Genomic DNA, 22,072 nt, shown 5'->3' on the forward strand with positions numbered 1-22,072 from the left:
TGTGTGGGGCTCTGCCATACCAGCCCACATGGGGGGCCCTGTAAGAGAGGGGTGACAATGTTTTTTATTTGTAAAAGTATTTGTGTACAAACAATAGGTATTTAACCCTTTCGGGACCGGCTGCCTAACCCCCCTTAAGGACCAGGCGAATTTGCATGGGGGGCGTTTGTGGGGGGAGTCAGGCAGCCGGATCCCTCTTAGGGCTAGATTGGCATGGTGTCCCTATAGTAGCCAAGTGTCCCCCCTGTAGCCCATAGCCTTTACTCACCTCCCAAGCTCCAGCGATGAGCCGCTGTGGACCCCTCCACTCTTGCCGGCATCACCGCTCGTACTGCCGCTCAGTTGATGACGTCATCAAGCCGGGACCCGGCACTGACATCAGAGCGAGCAGGGATGCCGGCCAGAGCGCAGTATTAGTGCTGATTGCCGGGGAAACGGCAGGAAGGTGAGTGGATCCTCTTCTTTCTCCCCCTACCGCCGCAGCTCTGTTAGTGATCACTATGATCTGCCGGCGATCATAGTGATCACGTGATCAGAAGCCATACGCGATGGCTTCTGATCACTGAGGGTAGATGTCAGCTGTCTCCCCTCTCGGATGCGCATGATCGCAGCAGGACACTTTGGTTTTGTCAACGTTGAATCTATGTACAGTCAGAGGCACCACCACCTGCTGGACGTAGATTCAAACTACGTCTGTCCCCATTCGGTTAACAAACAATAATGGGAGTAAACACAGGAAGATCGATAACCGCTTTCTCCACTCAAGTACAACTGTTCCATGGTGTACAAAGTGGTGAACTTACTATAATGACAACGTTTCTCTTATGCACAGGCCCTTCCTACAACGTTAAAGCATATTGGGCTCTATTCACAAAACTTCTCCTATATGACTTATCACCTAATTAATAAAAATAACCTTTCAGCACATTTTCAAGCAAAATAATCACTCAAATAAAGTTTTTCCTGATTAACTTCATTTCAATATTACTTTTCTTACCTCAATTTTATTATATCTTTGCTCTTTGGGAACGTTGCTATACGGAAAACGCTGAAGGAAACTGCAACCAATTCAGGTCAGTGGAGTAGTTTCCATTGACACAAATTTACTTGCGCGTTCCGGCATGATGCGGCACGGGGGAAATTATGGATAGCATGCTGCAGTTTTCCGCAGCACGCATCTGAGTCCCCATAGCCACCGACGGGAAAACGCATGATGCCGCATCCAGTTGTATGGAAGACAACCGGAAGTACCTGCGGGGGGATTCAAGGCGATTCGGTGATCGCCACACAACCTTTACGCTAGTGGAAACGGGACGTAAAATGTAACATAGATAAAGTGAAAACAGGTGAAAAAGCTTTGTGAATCATGCCAAATGTGTTCAGTTTCCTACGTAGGGTTATGAGTCAAGTGAATATCCCAAAAAAAGTCAAGAAAAAGGAAGTAAAGAAAAACAGAATATTGATAAAGCCACCCTTTTTCTCTTTAAATGTTACTCATCTCAAATTGTAAAACATAGGCGTTTTGCATACATGGTTTTGAATGTCCTAGGTAGCTCTCTCAGATAATGTGATTATTTAGGTTATGCTGTAAGCAATTGAGATAAAAAGCATGCAATGCTCTTGCCACAGCACCAAACAAATGCCAGCCCTGCAGAGATGAAAGCATTCATCTTTTCCTTGCTCCCCGCCATCCTGGAAGCCTGTGACGGATATGTCTTATTTATGATTTCATCCAGTCTAAGCTTCCTATTTATTGTAGCTTGCAGCGTATCATACAAATAAAATGCCACTGTTCCCTCAGTGCATCTAGCTATCAGTGCCAGCATGATAAGTTCATTGCATTTACAACACAGGCACAATAGGAATTTTGCATGTCATTTATTTGTTTCAGCTCAGTTTTTTTCCCCATGCCTAACTTTGAAATAACTTTTAGTTTAACAAATTTCTTTATTTGCATGCAATCGTACAGTATGAAAGAAATAAGAACACACATTTACAAATAGCAGAAAAATACAAATATCATCCCAAATGATCACCAAATAACAAAATTGAATGCGTCATGGAATCTTTCTTATGTAGAGAAGTATTGAAGTAATAAATCCACCCTATTCTCAGATTCAGGAAGGGGAAGTAGGCAGGGGCATTACTACAGGGGAGCAGCCACTGCAACACCAGGGGGGGCCAGAGTTGTGGAGGGGCCCCAACTACTTACCTCCCTCCGATAAAGCGGCTCGTCCTTCAGATCAGGTGTTTTTGTGGCTACACTTGTTATGGGTGTGAGGATTTTGGTGGCCACACTTGTTTTATGACCCTTGTAATATGGGCCTCAAGGCTGTGTGGATCACCAAGGGTAGGCAAGGGAAGGGGTGTGAACATTGGGAGGCCCCATCATAGTTGTGCTGGGGGCCCCATGATTTCTAGTTACGCCCCTGGAAGTAAGACAGATTTCTAATTAATGATGATCATCCTAAGTGCCACCGTGGATGAAAACTAGATACAAAACATATAGAGAGAGACATCCATGTTGGAAATAATAATTATTTGTTAACAACAACTCTTACTAATTACAAATGAATCTTTGTTAGATGCTAACAGAATTAAAAACATTAAAAAAACAACAACATGAGGTAAATTACAGGAGACCAATGTAGGCGATAATAATATACACTCCCAGGATACACTTAACATTTGGTGCTCGGGCCTTTTCCTACGCAGCCCCTACTCTATGGAACTCACTTCCACAATCAGTACGAGAGGCTCCCTCTCTGGACAGCTTTAAAAAAAGGCTAAAAACTCACCTCTTTTCCCTAGCCTTTGAGACTGCATAATGCAGGGTCACAGCGCTTTGAGTCCCCAGGGAGAAAAGCGCTATATAAATATTATTGTTATTGTTACTAATAGCATACAGGTTCCACACCAAAAATCATACACAATTTCAATGTCCAATTAACTGAGCCAAATAGCCCCTGCAAACAGTTTGCAACTAAGTCACTAGAGCAACCTGGATGTGTGCATATAAACGACCTACCTCTACCATATAAGGATTTAAGCCAAACAAACCAAGGCTGTTAGAAAAGGTGCATTGAAAGAGCCAGAAATAAAAAAATAACCAGAGCCTGGTAAATGCCACTTCATCACCCCCACGTGGTTCCTCGTGTTCTGTGACTTAACCGCTTCTCCAGAGGCATCTGAACACGTGGGACCAATGTTTTTCTATGACAGAGAGGCTTAAAGAGGAAATGTAGTGAAAATAACATAATGAATATTTTTTTTACAATATTCATTTATAGCTTATTTATTCAGTGTTTGCCGACTGTAAATCTTTCCTCTTCCTGATTTACATTTTGAAGTTTATTACTGCCAAATATTCATAAAGAATAAATGATTCCTTTTGAAGCATGCCTCAATTGATGGTTGCCCCTGTTATTACTTATATAAATATAATGATAATTATATCATATGCATTTATACACTATACACTACACACTAAACTTTGTATAACTTAGTCAGCTGGCTGTTTGTGCTTATATAGGACATTAAATTAGATATCAAACAGTAGTTTTACAGCAAAATCCATCTCCATCCAATAGTAATATAATTCTGTCCCTTGAATGACGACACTGTGTTTATACTTTCAATATATGGTTAATTTGTGACGTTGCTTCTACCTTGGTAGTAGTGTGACCTTATTATTATTATTATTATTTTTTTTTAAAGATTCTTTATTTTATTTTGAAGAAGAAAAAGCATTTTAAACAAAACAACAACAAGTGGTTCATCACAGTCTTGAACAAAATAAATACAGATAACAATAGCACTTAGTGGGGAGGGGCATTCCTAGCCACAGGTCAGATATAACATTCCAAACTATTGTGCACAACAGTTAAAATCCTAAGCCCAGGGGCCTATCCCTTCCCCCACTATTAACGCTTAAAGAGTAAAACTGTAGTGTTACCACTATTAAACGGAGTATATGAAGAGGGGTAAGGGGAAAGAAAGAAAGAGGGGGAAGGAAAGAAAACCAGAGGAAAGGAGAGAAATAGAATGGGTCCTCTGAAGACCAGATTCAGAGAACCCATTAGAGTGAAATAAAGAAGGAAAGATTTATAGTAAGATCCGCGCCGGGCCGAACCCAAATAGACCTCACATGATCTAGTAAAAAACTCAAGTTTATGAGGAAAAATGTGGAATCACCCCAATACGAAGGGGAAAATGTAAAATATTTATGTATCCTGGGGAATTTGTAGGCATTCTTCTGATTCTAGAAACATATCCCAGTGAATCCATGTACGTGAGAAGGCCTCGTCCCTATCGTGTAAGGTGTGGGTCAAAGACTCCATGTGATAGACAAACTTTATCTCATTGATCCATTCCCTTATTGAAGGCACCTTATTATTTTGTGATCGAGACAGACAGTTGAATGCAATTTTTTTATCCATAACTTTTGGCCTTAAGTGCAAAATACAGCCTTAGGCATTGAGATCCATAGACTCTTAAGATTTCAGGCTGTTTGTCCATCATTAATGTAAGGTATAGAGAATGACAGCTTTCTGAAAGTAGGAGATTTAGGGGTTTTGAACCCACAAAATGTTGTGTAATGACTTCAGGGAACCAACCAGCCTACCATTTAATTTCCTGTGAAATATAGCAATGCTTTCTGAAATTTATGAGTAAGTTGTCACTTCCATAGGAAATCCGGAAACAATAAAGCATAAATTGCTTATTTCAAGACCATTTTAGATATATAGATTGCTACAGAAGATGTCGCTTGTTGGCTTTAAAGAGACACTGAAGCGAAAAAAAAAAATATGATATAGTGAATTGGTTGTGTACTATGAATAATTACTAGAAGATTAGCAGCAAAGAAAATATTCTCATACTTTTATTTTCAGGTATATAGTGTTTTTTTCTAACATTGCATCATTCTATAATATGTGCACATTACACAACACTCAGCATTCAAAATTATTCTTTCAGAGCAGTCTGTGAAGGAATGACCTCTCCTCTAGCAGAGGAAAAGTAAATAGTCCAGGAACAGTTGAGATAATAAAAGTCAGATTACAGCCCTCTCCACGACTAACTTAGTCGGAGAGCTTAATGGCTTGTTTGCATAGAGATAACAACTGGAGTTTCTCAACTCTTCCTGTACTGGAAACAATTAGACTGATGTATCTGATCTTAATGTTTTATTTCTTAGCTGTGCTACACATACAAATTATAATATCATCATTTTTTTTCGCTTCAGTGTCTCTTTAAATAAAGGATAAATGAGCTTGCTGCACAATCTGTAACCCTTTTACTCTACAGGCTATTCTACCCTTCCCGCCAAGAGTCAGTTTTACATTTCAGCACTTCTGCCATTCAGTTGGCCTTATTTTTATCACTGTTTATATTACCTAAAGGATCTATATCTTTATTTACACCACAAATTAGGCTTTTTGTGGGTGATACTTGTTTTCAGTAATTACTTTATTTTCTATGCATTTTAAAGGTAAAACCAAAGAATAAATGAAAAATACACTATTTCTTCAATCCCATCCACTATATTTTTTAAAATAAACAATACTACTGTAGATAAAACCCACACATTTGATTTGCCCCTTTCATTAATACAATCCCTTATTTGCTAAAATAACAGCAATATACCCTCATGACATATATATTAAAGAAAGAAAAAAAAGTAGGTAACTTTTCTATTTTTTTTTCTTTGGATTTTTTTTAACGTGTTTTATTTTGATATCTATGGTGGGAGGAACAAGGGGCAAAGAGGTTAATAAATAAGGTGGGTATGTATGTTGCAATGTATTTTATTGTCATTTTTATTTTTGTCCACTAGATGGCGCCACACACTAAATCCTGTATTAACATGATTGAGTGTGTTTTTTTCCCCCTCTACTTTTACCTTTCGTTTTACTGAATGAACCTGGCTCCTGATTGGGGCCATGTTTGTTCATTCACAGGCACTTTGGTTGGCTTTGGGAACACATGTTCCCGTTTGCCAATCCCTGCTGAGTAAGTTCCTTTGTGAGATAAGCAGCGGGACCACGTGCGATTGAAAGGACATACGTTTAAGTCTTGTTTCTGGGACAGAGGCACTAACTGGACGTGTATATATGTCTAGTTAGTGTGAGGAGGTTAAATACCTTCTATTTTAAAAAGGAACTGCAGTACTTTTCAGTAACTTCGGTGGAGATTTGGTAGCTTTTGATCCACCACCAGGTTGTTTGTAACTTAATGGGGCATCATGGCTCGTTGTTCTTAGTGTGATGCAGACACACTCTTTGGAACTCTTTGAACTCTTTGGATATGATGAACTTCATGGATATGATGAACTTTTGGCATTTCAAAGGTCCTGTCTCAACAGAAAGAACAGGAGGGCACAATTCGTACATACAAAAAGGGTGTCTGGGAAATTTGGTCACTGCAAATAGCTGCCAGCAGAATATTGGTAAAATCACTGATATTCTAATATTGGGCAGTGATAATTCCAATAGTAAAATATGAGTATATGTTACCAATTGTTTACTCACCTTATACCCTATTCTCACATGAAACCTCCCTCTACCAATGCCCGGCTCTACAGTGCGGTGATATATGGTATATTAAAATTGCAGTAAAAGCTTGATGGGACATACATAAGTAATTAATGTTTAGAAAGCTGATTAGTTCACTATCCCACCTTAAAACTAATTATTGCTTAAAAATGTGAAGAAGTTGATTTGTATATTATTAGAGCTAGTTCTATAGCTTACTACTGTAGTCTCTTAAGGGAATTTGTTTTCTTAACCACCTATTATGCTATTTAAATGTTTGAAATAATTTTCTTACACATTCAATCTCTTGTGGAATATGAAGAATTCTGTGGCTGTATAAATGTTAAACATATTAATTAACAGAGAATTTTATTATTGCTACACTAAAATTAAATGAAAAAAAAAAGAAAATTAACAGTTTTTCATTCGGAATAAAATTACCTTTTCAGCTTTGGGGAAGCCTGGTCAATACATCTCAAAGAGTATTGCTGATTCACGCTTATGCGAAAGGTCCACTACCTGGGTTACTCCATCCCCAAAAATAGAAAAAAACCCAGATGAAACAGGGCTAGTACTGACTATCCTCTTTACTGATGTCAGGCACACACCACTCTGCTACCCCACCCCCCTCCTTTGCCTGGGATCACAGCTCCTCTTTCTATGTCCACCCGCCTTAGGCCCTGTTCTCACTTCGACACTTTCAGCCCGCATTCTACACTTTGCTGATCGCCAGCGATCAGCAAAGCGCTGCAGCAAAAGCAATCCTATGGGATTACTCACACTGTGCTGGTTGCAGTGCGATTGCAATTTGTGCTAATTGCATTTGCGATGCATGTAACATTTTCCCCGCGATTGCATAGCGATTCTCCTTTTCTGGAATATGAATCACAAAAGGCAACTGCAGAAAAAAAGTGTTGCTATATCAGAGTGCATTATGATTAAGCAAAATAAAGCTCAAGTATTATTTTTCCACCACTACAGTATATCTACGTCCTCTGTGACTTCATCTATGCCACAAGGACGTAGATCTGAGTCGTGTACCTGAAGCATAGCTGGCACGATTGGGCTTGCTCCTGTGCAAAACCTCCGGAACTATCTGTTGTCGCACTAATTCTGAAAGTGAATATATGTTCCCCGAGCCAATAAGATTGATTTTTACCATTAAAAATACTTTTATTTTCTTAGTTCATAGTGAAAAATACACACTGAAGCATTATTTCAGAATCAAATATCTTCACCATAAATTGCGACAGAAATGTGATTTAAATTTTGTGATAAACAGTAGAAACAAACAAAATTTGTGTTTTTTTTTTATCTACAATAGCGTTTTTTATTTTTAAACTGGAATTGGTAAAACTGAGAAATAATGTGTTTTTTTTATTTTTCCCTCTTTTTCCTATTAATATGTATATAAAACAAAATTGAAGGAAAAAATGCCATACAATGAAAGCCTATTTAATCTTGAAAAAAGACATATATTTCATTTAGGTATCATAAGTAAGGATAACGTTATTTCTAAGTAAATAGGAACATAGCTAAACTGACAAAACTGCTCTGGTCCATAAAGGGGAAACAAGGTCTGGATGCAAAGTGGTTAAGAAGTATAGGATCCCTTCATACATGTCCACTGTGAATGGATCCACTGTCTCTGTTGTGGTGAGCGGAATGCATCATACATGATGTCAGGAACCGGCCACGGCACGCCTGCGTATACGGTTCCCGACTGCGGGTTTGACCAGATCAAGCGGGGAACAGCCTTATTCAAGCTACAGACAAGGCTAGGACCCCTCAAACGCTCCTTACTGCCACCACTAGCTGTTATACAACACGTTACAGATAAAACCAAAACAGTGTAGTTCCACCCCTGAGTTAGATACCAACTTTACAAAACATGAGTTATGGGGCTTTAAATGAACAATTATAGTCTTTTTATTCTTCTAATCAAAGTCTTCACAGTTGCGGACACACGGATAAACACAGTTTCCAGAATTCCAAATCACAAATACACGACTGCCAGGCAGTCGTGTATTTGTGATTTGGAATTCTGGAAACTGTGTTTATCCGTGTGTCTGCAACTGTGAAGACTTTGATTAGAAGAATAAAAAGACTATAATTGTTCATTTAAAGCCCCATACTTATGTTTTGTAAAGTTGGTCACCACTAGCTGTTGCTAGAAACGTCCACTCTGCGGTTGAGTGCTCATGCAATCCGCGTTTTCGTATTCGGGGCAGCTTTGCGCTTAGGCCGAATACAGGAATGCTACGCACGCACACGCACAAATGCAATCTTACACTGTAGTGATGCAAAACCACTAACACTTGTTCCGAACGATACTGTTAGCCGCTCTGCTGTCGAGCTACTCGCACTGACGTTTTCGTACGTTGGGTCAGCTGCGCGCTTTAGGCCAACGTATGACAAACGCCCCACACACAATGCAATCACAATCTAATACGGTAGGGTTGCTCAAACATACACTTAGGCATGGACTTATACACAGTTGCACTTCAGTCTCTTCTAGGCTATGAGTGTTAAGCTACGTACACACATGCGACAACGATCGTTCGTTGTCAACGACGAACGAACTTTTAATTGATGAAAGAACGACCTAAGTAAAGTTAGTTTTAAAAGGTGTGTAACGATCAGATCGTTAGAACGAACGTTACATCACGTAAAAACAACTATTGCGCCTGCGCATAAAAATGAAAAGTTCCATGGAGAAATAGTGAAATGCGCATGTCAAGTCTAGTACGAACGACCGTTTCCAACGATGTACTACTTTTGCAAACGATCGTCGTTGGACAAAATCCGCCAAGCTAGATCGTTCGATTTTAACGATCTAGCTCGTCCGTCGTTAGACTTAATAGTCGTTGGCTGCTTTTTTTTAAACGATCGTCGTTTGAAACGATCGGGGAACGATCGTTTCAAACGACTGTAGTCGCATGTGTGTACGCACCTTTAGTTTAGTATAGCAGAAGTCAAGCTTATTAATGGAACAATGCAGAAAAATAATATATACAAAAGATGTACAAAAAACAAAGTAAAAAAGTTACAAAGTAAAGTTACAAGATTAAGAGTTTACAAAGGTACACACAAAGCTATTTGCTTACCGAAATAAACGTTATCAGTGTTGTTTGAACATCATTGGCGGGAGAACACTGCTTCGATCAGTAGTCGGGCAGCCCTTAGCGTCCTTGCTATCTCCAGAGAGCTACAATTTTTTAGGCATCTGGCCCTGCTTCTTATACTGTGAGATACGCCTGGAGGCTGCAACTTCATTGGGAAGGGGAGGAACTAGTAAAAGTGTATTTCACAGCAGATTAAAGGTGGGGACTTAACTGCTCTTGGCATAATAAGCCATTTCCTGGCCAGAGGCAGTTTCTTGCCCCAAGACTAACGCAATTTCTCCGTTTGTGACATCACGGCCTGCTGAGCCACTTGTCACATCTGGGCTAGCTGTGACATGCGAATTCCAAGGTTTTTCCTGTCTCAGTTTTCAGATCATCAAAAAGGACTTCCCCCACTCCAGGTGACAATTGATTAAGGCTTCCTCAACATTCCAGCATGCCTGTTCTATGTAAATGTCAAACATTCCTGTCCTCTTTTAACTTGGCAGATTCACTTAGTCGGATATTGTTTTGACCAACAGGCGGCCGTCTGCAGTTCGTCAGGTCTAGTCCACACATCAAAAGATTGCATTTTGGTTACAGGTAGCAGTCTGCCTGTAATTGCCTGTAAACAGACACCGACAATCACACCTGGGAGAGCAGATCAAAGGTGACTGCTAGTGGCCTAATGAGCCACTTCCTTGCCCCAGGCTAGCACCCAAGGTAACCGTTTCCTCCTAGCAGACATACACGTGACACAGGCAGAAAAATGAAACATATGCATGCTTCCGTATTATCCCACATCATAACTAGCTGCTATATCATGACACATGATACATACGATACTCAATAATACTGGGCAATGTCATACATGGAAAGCTATGTATTACATGTCCAATGTAATGGACACAACAGAGACTCTGGCAACGTGGGCTCTATGCTGTGGATGGTGACAATGCATCTCCTGTCACCACACACTACAGTAATTTACGGTACACCTCTGGAAAAAAAACAAATTAAATGTAAGAAATATACACTTTCCCACAAGCACAGGTCTTGGTAATGGTCAGAATCAGAAGAAACAATATTTAAAATTACTATTTGCTTATACCAACTTAATGCTGTTCTTGAAGTTAACAAATAAAAGCTGCCTCAGACCACTTCATTATTTCTGCACATTTTTGGACGGTGCAAAAAAGCAACACCGCTATTACCAGCCATTCTGGTCTTTACATCAGGCCAAAATGAGAAATAGTTGTGTGAGAGAAAGTTATAGACAGGGTTTAATACTAAAAGATTGTTGTAAATTGGGGAACCTGTAGGAACATACAAGTTATATTGTGCAAAAACATGTTGTTTTTAGTTTGTGCACAATTTAACGTTAATATTCCTGTACAGAAAAATGAAGCTCACCTATATCATGAATTCTAGTATTGATATTTTTGATAATTAGTTACTGATGTAGACTTTTCCGACTTTTCATTTATATTTGTTTGTTTTTAAATGCTTCCAAGAAGTTTTCCAGGAAGGTAAGGATAAATACAGTCATTAAAGAAAGACACCCATAACCCCTTACCATGAATGAATCAAGTCTATTTATCAAGCAGACAAAACCATGATCAAAGGTTGTAAATGATACCAAAAATGCATGTGAATTTACCAAAAAAGCACCCTCCTGTGTAATGTGGATGCCATTTTTCCCTCATGTACTACTTTTGTATTGTTTTTTTGCCAGTCATGCTTGATACATAGTCTGACAGTCCCTGGTCTGTTGCATGTTTTATTAGATCTAAATACATTCTGTATTGATCATAGAATGTACAGATCTTTACCAAAGAATGGTTGTGTTGTTGTTTTTGGACGTTCTCCTATGATCTTATGAGAAATTGGGCATTGTTGTGTATTATTGTATGAAAAGTCATATGCATCATGTACATAAAATCCAATGCCTCCATATTAAATCCTGTATAAACAATCTATTTTCTACATATACCTCTATTTCCCTTGCAAAGAGAGAAGCTGCAGATTCAACTCTCGGTTTTGCTCAGTTCACAGCTCTTGTGTTTTTTATATGGGGGTATTAATGGTGTGGTTTTTCTTGTTACATCACAGGCATCACAAGGCGGCGGGCACAGGACTTTACTCTATGGCCATGCAATATTGCTTAGACATTCATTTAGTGGAATGGTGAGTAACTGGGCTTGTAATAAATTATACTATTGTCATTACAAGCCTTGCCAAATTTTATTGCATTGCTTATATTTTCTAAATACTGCTTGGCAATATCCTTTTTTAGGAATACAGTGTACTGTATAATGATGCAAAATATTGCATATGATGTCAATTACATAAAAATCTCAGAAACCAAACACACACACACACACAGACTTACTTTGAAGTATGTAACACACACACGCACGCACACAAACATGCACACACACACACTTAGAAGTATGTAACACACACACTTAGACGTATGTAAGTAAATTAGATTTAAAACATAGATGGTAGTAATAATTCTGGATTTACAAGTATACAATCATCCGTCTCTAATGCTCCGATCATTTTAAAGAAAAATGTATGTTAAAAGGTTAATATTTTAGTTTTATCCAGAATTTTGACATACTGTCCCTTATTCAATTCACTTCACAAGTTTACTCCTAGGAGATAATTTTTATCTTCTGTTTTAAATAGCTTTTTAGCATTTTGCAGTTGAAAAAGTACGAAAAAGTAGATGGAAAGATAAAAAAAAAAGTGAGTGAGAAAAAGTTATGTTTCTCCTTGGAGATATTTTCATATTTTGTTTAATATATATTTTCAGCAATCTGCAATTAAGGCTGGTTTCACAGTGGGACGTTAAAGTCCCACATTACAGCAGCCAGTAACGCAGCCTAACTCACAGCACTGTAAAATCAATTGTGCTGTTCACAGTGCACACGTTGCGTTAGATAGTAACGCAGCACATTTAAACATAGTACTGCATGCTGTACATTATAGTGGGCTAAGCAGCGTTAGACTGCTTGCACATGCTCAGTAATGTTGGAGGAGGAGGTCTCCCCTCCTCCACAGCCAGCCACATGGCTAATTAATATTCACTGCACTGCAGAGACTCGTGGTAGGACTGTAGTGTTGTCCGGATCAAGAACGAATCGTTAATTTAATCCGGATCTCTTTTGTGAGTCGAATCATCCGGATCATCACAATGAAATATTCGGTTCACAGTGGATGTCTGTCTGGAAGAAACAGGAACATACAGAATGTACAGTGCAGGGAAAGTCCTGTCCTGCTAGTCATTTCACCCAGTCTGCTTCCCTAGTAAAATGATTCAAATGATTCGGTTCAGAGATCCGGATCTTTTCAATTATCCGATTGAAATGATCCGAATCCTTAAAAAGATCCGGACTTCCTATCACTAACCTGGAGCGGCTGCTTTGAGAGCTGTATAACGCAGCTCAATCTGACGTCCAACTTTAACACCACCATGCGTTGCGTTAGGGGCACGTTATGCGACCATAATGTCCCTTAAAACGCAACGTCTTAGTGTGTAAGTAGCCTAAAAAGACAACTTATTTTGAATATTTTATTGCTTGTTGGTGGCTTAAAAAGCATTTTATTGATAAAGTTTGAACATATATCGTCTAGGAGAAAACTTAGAAGAAAAAGCGAATTGACTATGGGACACTAGCGCCCTTATGCAACCACCTTTACTTCCAAGTTTTCTAGTTACCGGTATATATGTTTTTATCTTATACCATAAAATGCCTTTTAAGTCACCAGCTAGCAAGAAAATATTCAGAATAATGTTCACAGTACTTTTTAACCTACTTTTTAGTACTTTTTCAATTGCAAAGTGCTGAAAAGTTACTTTAAACAAAAGATTAGCATTTCCTAGGAGAAAACTTAAAAGAAAACGTAATTTGATTAAGGGCCTCTGTGTCTAATATTAAAATATATTTTAAAATTGAACCTTGTATTTATTATAACTAATTTGTTATTGCAGGGCTTTTTTTCAAGCTTTTTTTTTCTTTAAAATTATTCAGCAGTTGAACTAGTTTGAAAAATAATCTATTCTCAGCACGTAGCATATTAAGCAAATTTTCTGTAATCTATAAACACATCAGCTGTATCACTTACAGTGTTTAATCCACTGATGCTCCTAATGTTCAGTAATTTCTAAAGTGGTTTAACTTGCTCTTATTTTTTCATTTAAATATTTAACAGTACCTGACATGTTTGACAACATCCAGATCTCTCACAGACAAGCTTGCTTTTGATGTTGGGCTGCAGGACACAGCAACAGGTGTGAACTTTATTTTAAATAATGCTTTGGCTTATTTAGTGGTTTTCTAATGTGTTTACTTTCCACTATTTTTACAGAGATGGAAATACCATTAAAACCTTAATTGGAGTATGTTCATTTACTTAAATATTTATATAATACAGTACTTATTGACCTCGTTTCAGCAGGAATTGTTCTGCAGTGTCTGTAGGATAGTCTGGACGTGGTAGGCCGGTGGCTATAGGTGCTTCTTTCCAACCGCCTGAAGTTTGTAGTCTATTTATACTTTAGAGTGGTATTGTACTTCCAGAATCCAAATTTCAGTAACACCACTTAGTTACATAAAAGAACACATGAAAACAATCCTACATATTCTTTGCTTGTAGAAACGTATACTTTCACCGTAGAGGGCAGTTCGAGATACCTTATCTCTGTCTTGTCCGCAAAGGCAGAAGACACTCTCTGCCTCTGTTTTCATTCTGCTCCCTCCCTCTGCTACACAGACACCTCACATCACCCTGGCAATAGCTGAGTCACTTCAGCAGAAAAGGAGGGTAGCAGAGTAAAAACACATGCCTCAGAGAGCTTCAGCCAGTAATGATTGCATTTGTAATTTGCCAGAGATAAGCTATCTTGAACTGCTCTCGGCAGTGAAAGTATACGCTTTTATACACAGAGAACGTGTGGGATTGCTGTCAAATGTTCTTTTATATAGAAGGATTGTTACCCAGTGGGGATCGAGACTCTATACCTTGGGGGACTGTGTGGGGCCAGTACAGTCCTGGAAGGACAAAGACAAACGAGAGCCCAAATGGTGCAGTATGTCACAAGTATTGAGTATCAAAAGTACTTCTGAAAAAGAGTACTCACAAAGGTGGGTTGCACTAGGGGCAACCGACCACTTCAGGCTTGTGGAGTGTATTACACCTGACTCCACTCAGGTCTGCCAGCGGTCCTGGTCGCTCTCTTAGCAAAAAACTTTGCGCACCCAAAACAGGTGCGCAAGGCCCCCCTCCTGGATAGGTGGGGGGGAGTGGGGTACAGCAAAGGAAAAGAGGCGCCCAATATATATAAAACACTTTAAAATCGATAAAATAAAGAAGGTTGAGGTGGTATACCTCATAGACGACATAGTCCCACGAAACACGTTGCCTGTGCTTAATTATCCATTAAACTTCCCTAATTAAGTGAGTTTGTTGTCTATGAGGTAAGCCACCTCAACCTTCTTTATTTTATTGATTTTAAAGTGATATATATATATATATATATATATATATATATTTATATATATATATATATATATATATATATATATATATATATATATATATATATATATATATATATATATTGGACGCCTCTTTTCCTTTAGTGTGGGGCCAGGGCTTTACAGTTCTTTTTCCATGTGGGGATGAGGAGGGCAGACAGAGTAGTACAGAGTGGACAGGGTGAGTGAGGAGAACAATGCCCTCATCCGAAGCTTGGACGAGTTGATCAGGTTTACATGCTATATTCTTGGCAGAGGCAGTCATTATGAACTATGTAGGCCAAGTTTAATCTAACGTGTACATAGATGTAAGATTGTGTTGTGTAGAAATGAGCCCTTTAATAAAAGAACACATTTTTTGGAGGAAAACTGTTTGGGCCTACAACCATTCAAACGTGTTCATGGACTGGTTATTACTGCACACGACTTTCATCTGACTAAGGATGGCCAGTAAGGTTCAAATAATTTTAAGGGGATGCAGGTTTATGCAAATTTATGCAGCTTTAAAATAGACCAATCAAATCTTGCCAAGGTGGAATTTGAATAGTCTATTTTCAGGCTGCATAAATTTGCATACAATCTGGAATTGATTGCCTCTCATTGACAATCCCTACATCTGACAGCTCAATCCCCTGTTCACAGTCACTGGCTAAAAGTGCTGTGATCCTGTAGAGCAGTCTTTCTCAACTTGTTTTGAGTCAAGGAACTCCAACAAACATTTCCGGATCTCAGGGAATCCCTACATACAAAATTATGAACACACATCGAACTACTTTGATAGGTTGAAACAATTTAACAAAACATAAAATAGTTGCTATGAATATCTTTATCTTGAAAAACATATCCACCTGTACTTTTTTTTTTAATTAGTTTTCATTTCCACTCACTATTATACAACTCTTAGTTAACAATAGTACCATTTTTATAATACAACATGCAGTAATCAGCCCCACCTTTGCAATGTAATAGTCATCCCCACATATGAAATGTGTTAAGAATGTCCCCCAATCATTGGTGTCAGTGGGTTGAAGAAAAAAAGTGTGCCCCCATGCAGCACATACGATATATAGTACCAGCTATCACCTTCTATCATTGATTCTCAGTTGGCTTTATCAATTTACCAACCCATGCACATGCCTCCCCATGCAGTCACTATCCCACAATCAATGGTCTTAATGGGCTATATACATAAAAAGTCACCACCATGCAGCATATCACTACCTCCCCGCAAGTGCATCCAACACCCCTGCAATCACTGGTGTCAGTAGGCTTCTGGATTTACCCCCTCCCACTGCCTGATTCAGACTGCACATGCCCATCTATATTAGGTAGCAACTTCTTGTGTGATCCGCACCCATGTAAAGGATGAAAGCGGAGTGCCCAAGACCAACTGTCCTTCAGTACCTCACAGACAGTAGCACAATGATCCGCAGGTAAGGTCGGCACCTCCACAAAAAAGCTATGTCCAGCCTGAGAAAAGACCAGGAGGTCTGAAGCAGCGGGCTCTCGCTGGTAGCAGCCCTACGCTATGTGATACCCTTTTTTATGGAACTTTTTTTAATAAGATGAAATAAAGAGCTATGTTGTATACCTAAAAGAGCTTTTTTTGTGGAGGTGCCGACCTTACCTGCGGATCATCTATAATTGGTGTCAGTTGCCTTTGTGCACCCTTACCCCCCCCCCCCCCCCCCCCAACTGCCTCAAAATCTTTGTTACTCAATAAGTTGGGGGCTGGGTGGTAATCAATACCAGCCACTTTACCTTTTCTTCTGCCCCATCTATCTTCTCTTTCTCTTAGGCCTCTGCACTGCATTTTTTTCTGCTGCCTTGACGTCTTCTCTCTCACACTGGTCATCACACTTGTCACTGCTCTGCTCACTGTCTTCACATCCAATGACAAAGGGCACAAATACCAGCCAGTAAAGGCGTTTAGTGGTGCACCACAGATTAAATCAATCCGCCGGTCATATCTGTGGTGCAGAGGGGCTATTTTCCCCAATGAAAATGAAGAACTGGGATTCTTTTGTTGTGCTGAAGTTGCTAAATGTTGTGGAGCCCGGACGGCTTCTCATGGAATCCTAAGGTTCCATGAAACCCTGGTTGAGAAGTGCTTATAGAGATTGTAGCGGAAGCCTGTATTTTTTGGGCCAAGGATCCAGGCTGTATAAGCTTATACTGCTAGGAACTGGTTGCTGTTAGGGGGAGGAGTTTGGTGTTAGATGAATGAATCATAGCTGCAAGAATTCATAATTGCCAGAGTGAGGTAGGATGAGGATTTATTGTTACACAGTAGAATTTTTATGCCATAGGTTGTTAATAAACTTCTTTAAATTAATGAAAGGTTGCAGGCCTCTTGCACCCTGATTTTGTAATGCTTATCAAGATCCATCTCATTGTGCATTGAGGAGCTACATTTTGGAAAGTATTCCTATACTCTAGTAAATAATGTTGTACATATATTTGGGTTGTAGGAGAAGCCTGTTGGTGGACAATACATCCTGCATCCAAACAAAGATCAGAAGGAGAAAAAGTTCGAATTGGGGATGATCTAATTTTAGTCAGCGTGTCCTCTGAAAGATACTTGGTAAGTGTTAGTGCTTAGATAGATCATTTACTGTACATATCAGCTGCAATATACATACTGTACACACCACCTGTCATATAAATGTGTGCTGGTCAAAGAATGTATGGGTGAAGATTCTCATTAAAAAAAGAAAGAAAGAAAGCTGTAGCTTGAACATTTTTTGGAAATGATTCACACACAAATCAATGGAAAATATACATGCACCTCTAAAGAATGAATGTGCATACCTACATTTTAACAGACATTGTGCAAATGGCATAACACATAGATTGTGTAACTTGTGTTATATGCATAATGTGTCCATTGCTTGTATAATATGCGGTATGCTATTTGGCACATTCTACGCTATTTGCATAACGTGTTGCACAAGCAATGCACATGTCGTGTGTGTTTATAACACTGCAAGTTATACAACCTACGTAATGTACAATACCTAATTTAACACCCTGTAAAATTTGCACACACACATTTTACATCAGTTTACTGAATGCATCTCATAAAAATGCTGCAGGGATATATACACTAAATAGCTGTAATATTTAAAGCGGAATATAACCCTGCATTTCAACTTTGCTCTAAAACATTATTTACAGTATATTATATGCAACCAGCATTTTTTTTTTACTAGACCAGCATTGGAAGGGTTACACAGAGCTTTAAAGTTCCTGGAGAGAACTGAAGACGCATCCGAAGCTTACATAGATACATTTTGTTTACATAAATGTATCTAAGTGTGGAATGTGACTCACTATCTCTGACTGAGAAGGAGCTGGAGGACAGCCAAAGAGTGTGTAACATTTATCACTTGTTACATTCTATTTAGTTAAATGTATCTATCTGAATTTCTGCATATCTCTCCACGGAACTTTAAACCTCTGTGTTTAACCCTTCCAATGCTGGTCTAGTAAAAAAAAAAATGCTGGTTGCATATATTATGCTGTAAATAATGTTTTAGAGCAAAGTTGAAATGCAGGGTTATATTCCGCTTTAAGAGCAAACACAACACTTTGCATAACATGCGTTATATACACAACAAGCATATTGCTTGTATAACAATCGTTACTCTATTTGCATAGTACGTCTTACACAAGCAATGTATGCATTGTATTAATGCAAGTTATGCAAAACTACATACCATAGAATTAAAAAAAAATGTGAACCACACCATGCTTTGACATTGCAAAATCTGTTAATTAAGATGTATAAGAAGAGTTAGGGATATTGCCTAGGTTTATATATAGTCAGATGAAAATAACAATCTAAACACACAGCTGTATAAACATGTGTATAAGTAATCAGCACATACCACCCTTACCTTAGCCTTAATGGGAAGCAATCATCATCGAATAGGAGTTTGGTGCGATATACACTTCCATTCCTATTTGGCTAGTAGGGGACTCCTGTTATAAGGTGTACCAGAACACCAAGCAATTTAATAATACTAGATAATCATTACAATGGACCTAAATTCAGAACTTCCTTTCTGAAATAAAAGATAAGCAACAGCATAATAACCTTTAAAGAAAAAAAATCTTCCTTACAACTTTTAGAACTCCTACAATAATTCTGCAGTGTTTACTTCCTGGAATTCATGGGAGCACAGAAAGGGTTAACCCTTCGTGTTTACATATTAGCACCGAACAAAGGCACACTGCAGCACAGCTGACAGTCCCGATTTATACCTGCTGATAAGGGGTAATTGCACAAGTTGATTTCTCTAAATGCACACACAGTGAATTTCTTAGCAACTATATGCTTTTTCTTTGTCTGGGGTGCAAGAGTTTAGGTCCACTTTAATAGATGATGTACGTTATTGAATGACCTAATGGGAAACCCTTCCTAACAGGTGTATCAAGTGCTACTTCATTATGACAGATGATTTGTACAGGGAGTGCAGAATTATTAGGCAAATGAGTATTTTGACCACATCATCCTCTTTATGCATGTTGTCTTACTCCAAGCTGTATAGGCTCGAAAGCCTACTACCAATTAAGCATATTAGGTGATGTGCATCTCTGTAATGAGAAGGGGTGTGGTCTAATGACATCAACACCCTATATCAGGTGTGCATTATTATTAGGCAACTTGCTTTCCTTTGGCAAAATGGGTCAAAAGAAGGACTTAACAGGCTCAGAAAAGTCAAAAATAGTGAGATATCTTGCAGAGGGATGCAGCACTCTTAAAATTGCAAAGCTTCTGAACCGTGATCATCGAACAATCAAGCGTTTCATTCAAAATAGTCAACATGGTCGCAAGAAGCGTGTAGAAAAACCAAGGAGCAAAATAACTGCCCATGAACTGAGAAAAGTCAAGCGTGCAGCTGCCAAGAAGCCACTTGCTACCAGTTTGGCCATATTTCAGAGCTGTAACATCACTGGAGTGCCTAAGCACAAGGTGTGCAATACTCAGAGACATGGCCAAGGTAAGAAAGGCTGAAAGACGACCACCGCTGAACAAGACGCACAAGCTGAAAAGTCAAGACTGGGCCAAGAAACATCTCAAGACTGATTTTTCTAAGGTTTTATGGACTGATGAAATGAGAGTAAGTCTTGATGGGCCAGATGGATAGGCCCGTGGCTGGATTGGTAAAGGGCAGAGAGCTCCAGTCCGACTCAGATGCCAGCAAGGTGGAGGTGGAGTACTGGTTTGGGCTGGTATCATCAAAGATGAGCTTGTGGAGCCTTTTCGGGTTGAGGATGGAGTCAAGCTCAACTCCCAGTCCTAGTGCCAGTTTCTGGAAGACACCTTCTTCAAGCAGTGGTGCAGGAGGAAGTCTGCATCCTTCAAGAAAAACATGATTTTCATGCAGGAAAATGCTCCATCACATGCGTCCAAGTACTCCACAGCGCAGCTGGCAAGAGAGGGTATAAAAGAAGAAAAACTAATGACATGGCCTCCTTTTTTACCAGATCTGAACCCCATTGAGAACCCGTGGTCCATCATAAAATGTGAGATTTACAAGGAGGGAAAACAGTACACCTCTCTGAACAGTGTCTGGGAGGCTGTGGTTGCTGCTGCACGCAATGTTGATGGTGAACAGATCAAAACACTGACAGAATCCATGGATGGCAGGCTTTTGAGTGTCCTTGCAAAGAAAGGTGGCTATATTGGTCACTGATTTGTTTTTGTTTTGTTTTTGAATGTCAGAAATGTATATTTGTGAATGTTGAGATGTTATATTGGTTTCACTGGTTAAAATAAATAATTGAAATGGGTATATATTTTCTTTTTTGTTAAATTGCCTAATAATTATGCACAGTAAGGCTGCTTACACACAGGGACGTTACAGGCGCACGTTAGTGCGCCTGTAACGCTCCCCCAATGCACAGCAATGTAACACAAGTGGGCTGTTCACACAGCCCACGTTGCGTTACATGTAACGCTGCACGTTCCCCCGAAGGTGCAGCATGCTATGGCGTTAGAGCGGCTATAGCCGCGTTAGACTGTTTGCACATGCTCAGTGGGGGGCAGATAGGAGGCGGGGAGAGCCAGCTACAGTAGCCGCGCACATGGCTACTTAATATTCACTGCACTGGCGGCAGCTGATTGGCCGGCGGGACCACGTGATGCGGAGTGTCTCGCTCCGCATCACGTGGTCCCGCCGGCCAATCAGCGCCACTCTGGGAGACCTTATAGGGATAGAGCCGCCTAACGCGGCTCACTCTACCGTCCTATCTTGCAGCACCATACGTTGTGTTAGGTGCACGTTATGTGACCTTAACGTGGCACCTAACGCAACGTCTTGGTGTGCAAGTAGCCTTAGGCCTGGTGCACACCAGAGGAGTTTTTCTGAGCGTTTTGAGTTTTTAAATCTGCTGCTAATGTTATCCTATGTGTCTGTGCACACTGGAGCAATGAGGTTTTGTAAAAAACCCCATAGCATTTCATTGGGAAGAGCTTTTAGAGGTTTCAAAAGCTCTTCCCAATGTAATGCTATGGGGTTTTTTCAAAACCTCATTGCTCCAGTGTGCACAGACACATAGGATAACATTAACAGCACATTTAAAAACTCAAAACGCTCAGAAAAACTCGTCTGGTGTGCACCAGGCCTCATAGTCACCTGCACACACAGATATCCCCCTAAATAGCTAAAACTAAAAACAAACTAAAAACTACTTTCAAAAATATTCAGCTTTGATATTAATGAGTTTTTTGGGTTCATTGAGAACATGGTTGTTGTTCAATAATACAATTATTCCTCAAAAATACAACTTGCCTAATAATTCTGCCCTCCCTGTATAGTGCCATCATCTTGCATGGTACTGTGCAGAGGGAGAAAGAAACAAAGCTATATAATAAACAGAC

General features: G+C 39.4%; 1 protein-coding gene across 12 annotated transcripts in view; it reads left to right on the forward strand.

Moving 5' to 3' along the window:
• Positions 1-22,072, forward strand: part of RYR3 (ryanodine receptor 3) — a 1,134,733-nt gene that overhangs the window by 461,685 nt on the left and 650,976 nt on the right. For 9 of the 12 annotated variants that reach the window (XM_068253938.1, XM_068253930.1, XM_068253931.1 and 6 more), the window contains 4 exons: positions 11,152-11,166; positions 11,750-11,824; positions 13,859-13,937; positions 17,655-17,767. In XM_068253938.1, the coding sequence (XP_068110039.1) occupies positions 11,152-11,166; positions 11,750-11,824; positions 13,859-13,937; positions 17,655-17,767 (282 nt within the window). The remainder of the gene's footprint in view (positions 1-11,151; positions 11,167-11,749; positions 11,825-13,858; positions 13,938-17,654; positions 17,768-22,072) is intronic. The other 3 variants (XM_068253932.1, XM_068253937.1, XM_068253941.1) reach the window with 1 other exon arrangement.

This window comes from Hyperolius riggenbachi, chromosome 9 (genome assembly GCF_040937935.1).
Source record: "Hyperolius riggenbachi isolate aHypRig1 chromosome 9, aHypRig1.pri, whole genome shotgun sequence".
Classification (NCBI taxonomy): domain Eukaryota; kingdom Metazoa; phylum Chordata; class Amphibia; order Anura; family Hyperoliidae; genus Hyperolius; species Hyperolius riggenbachi.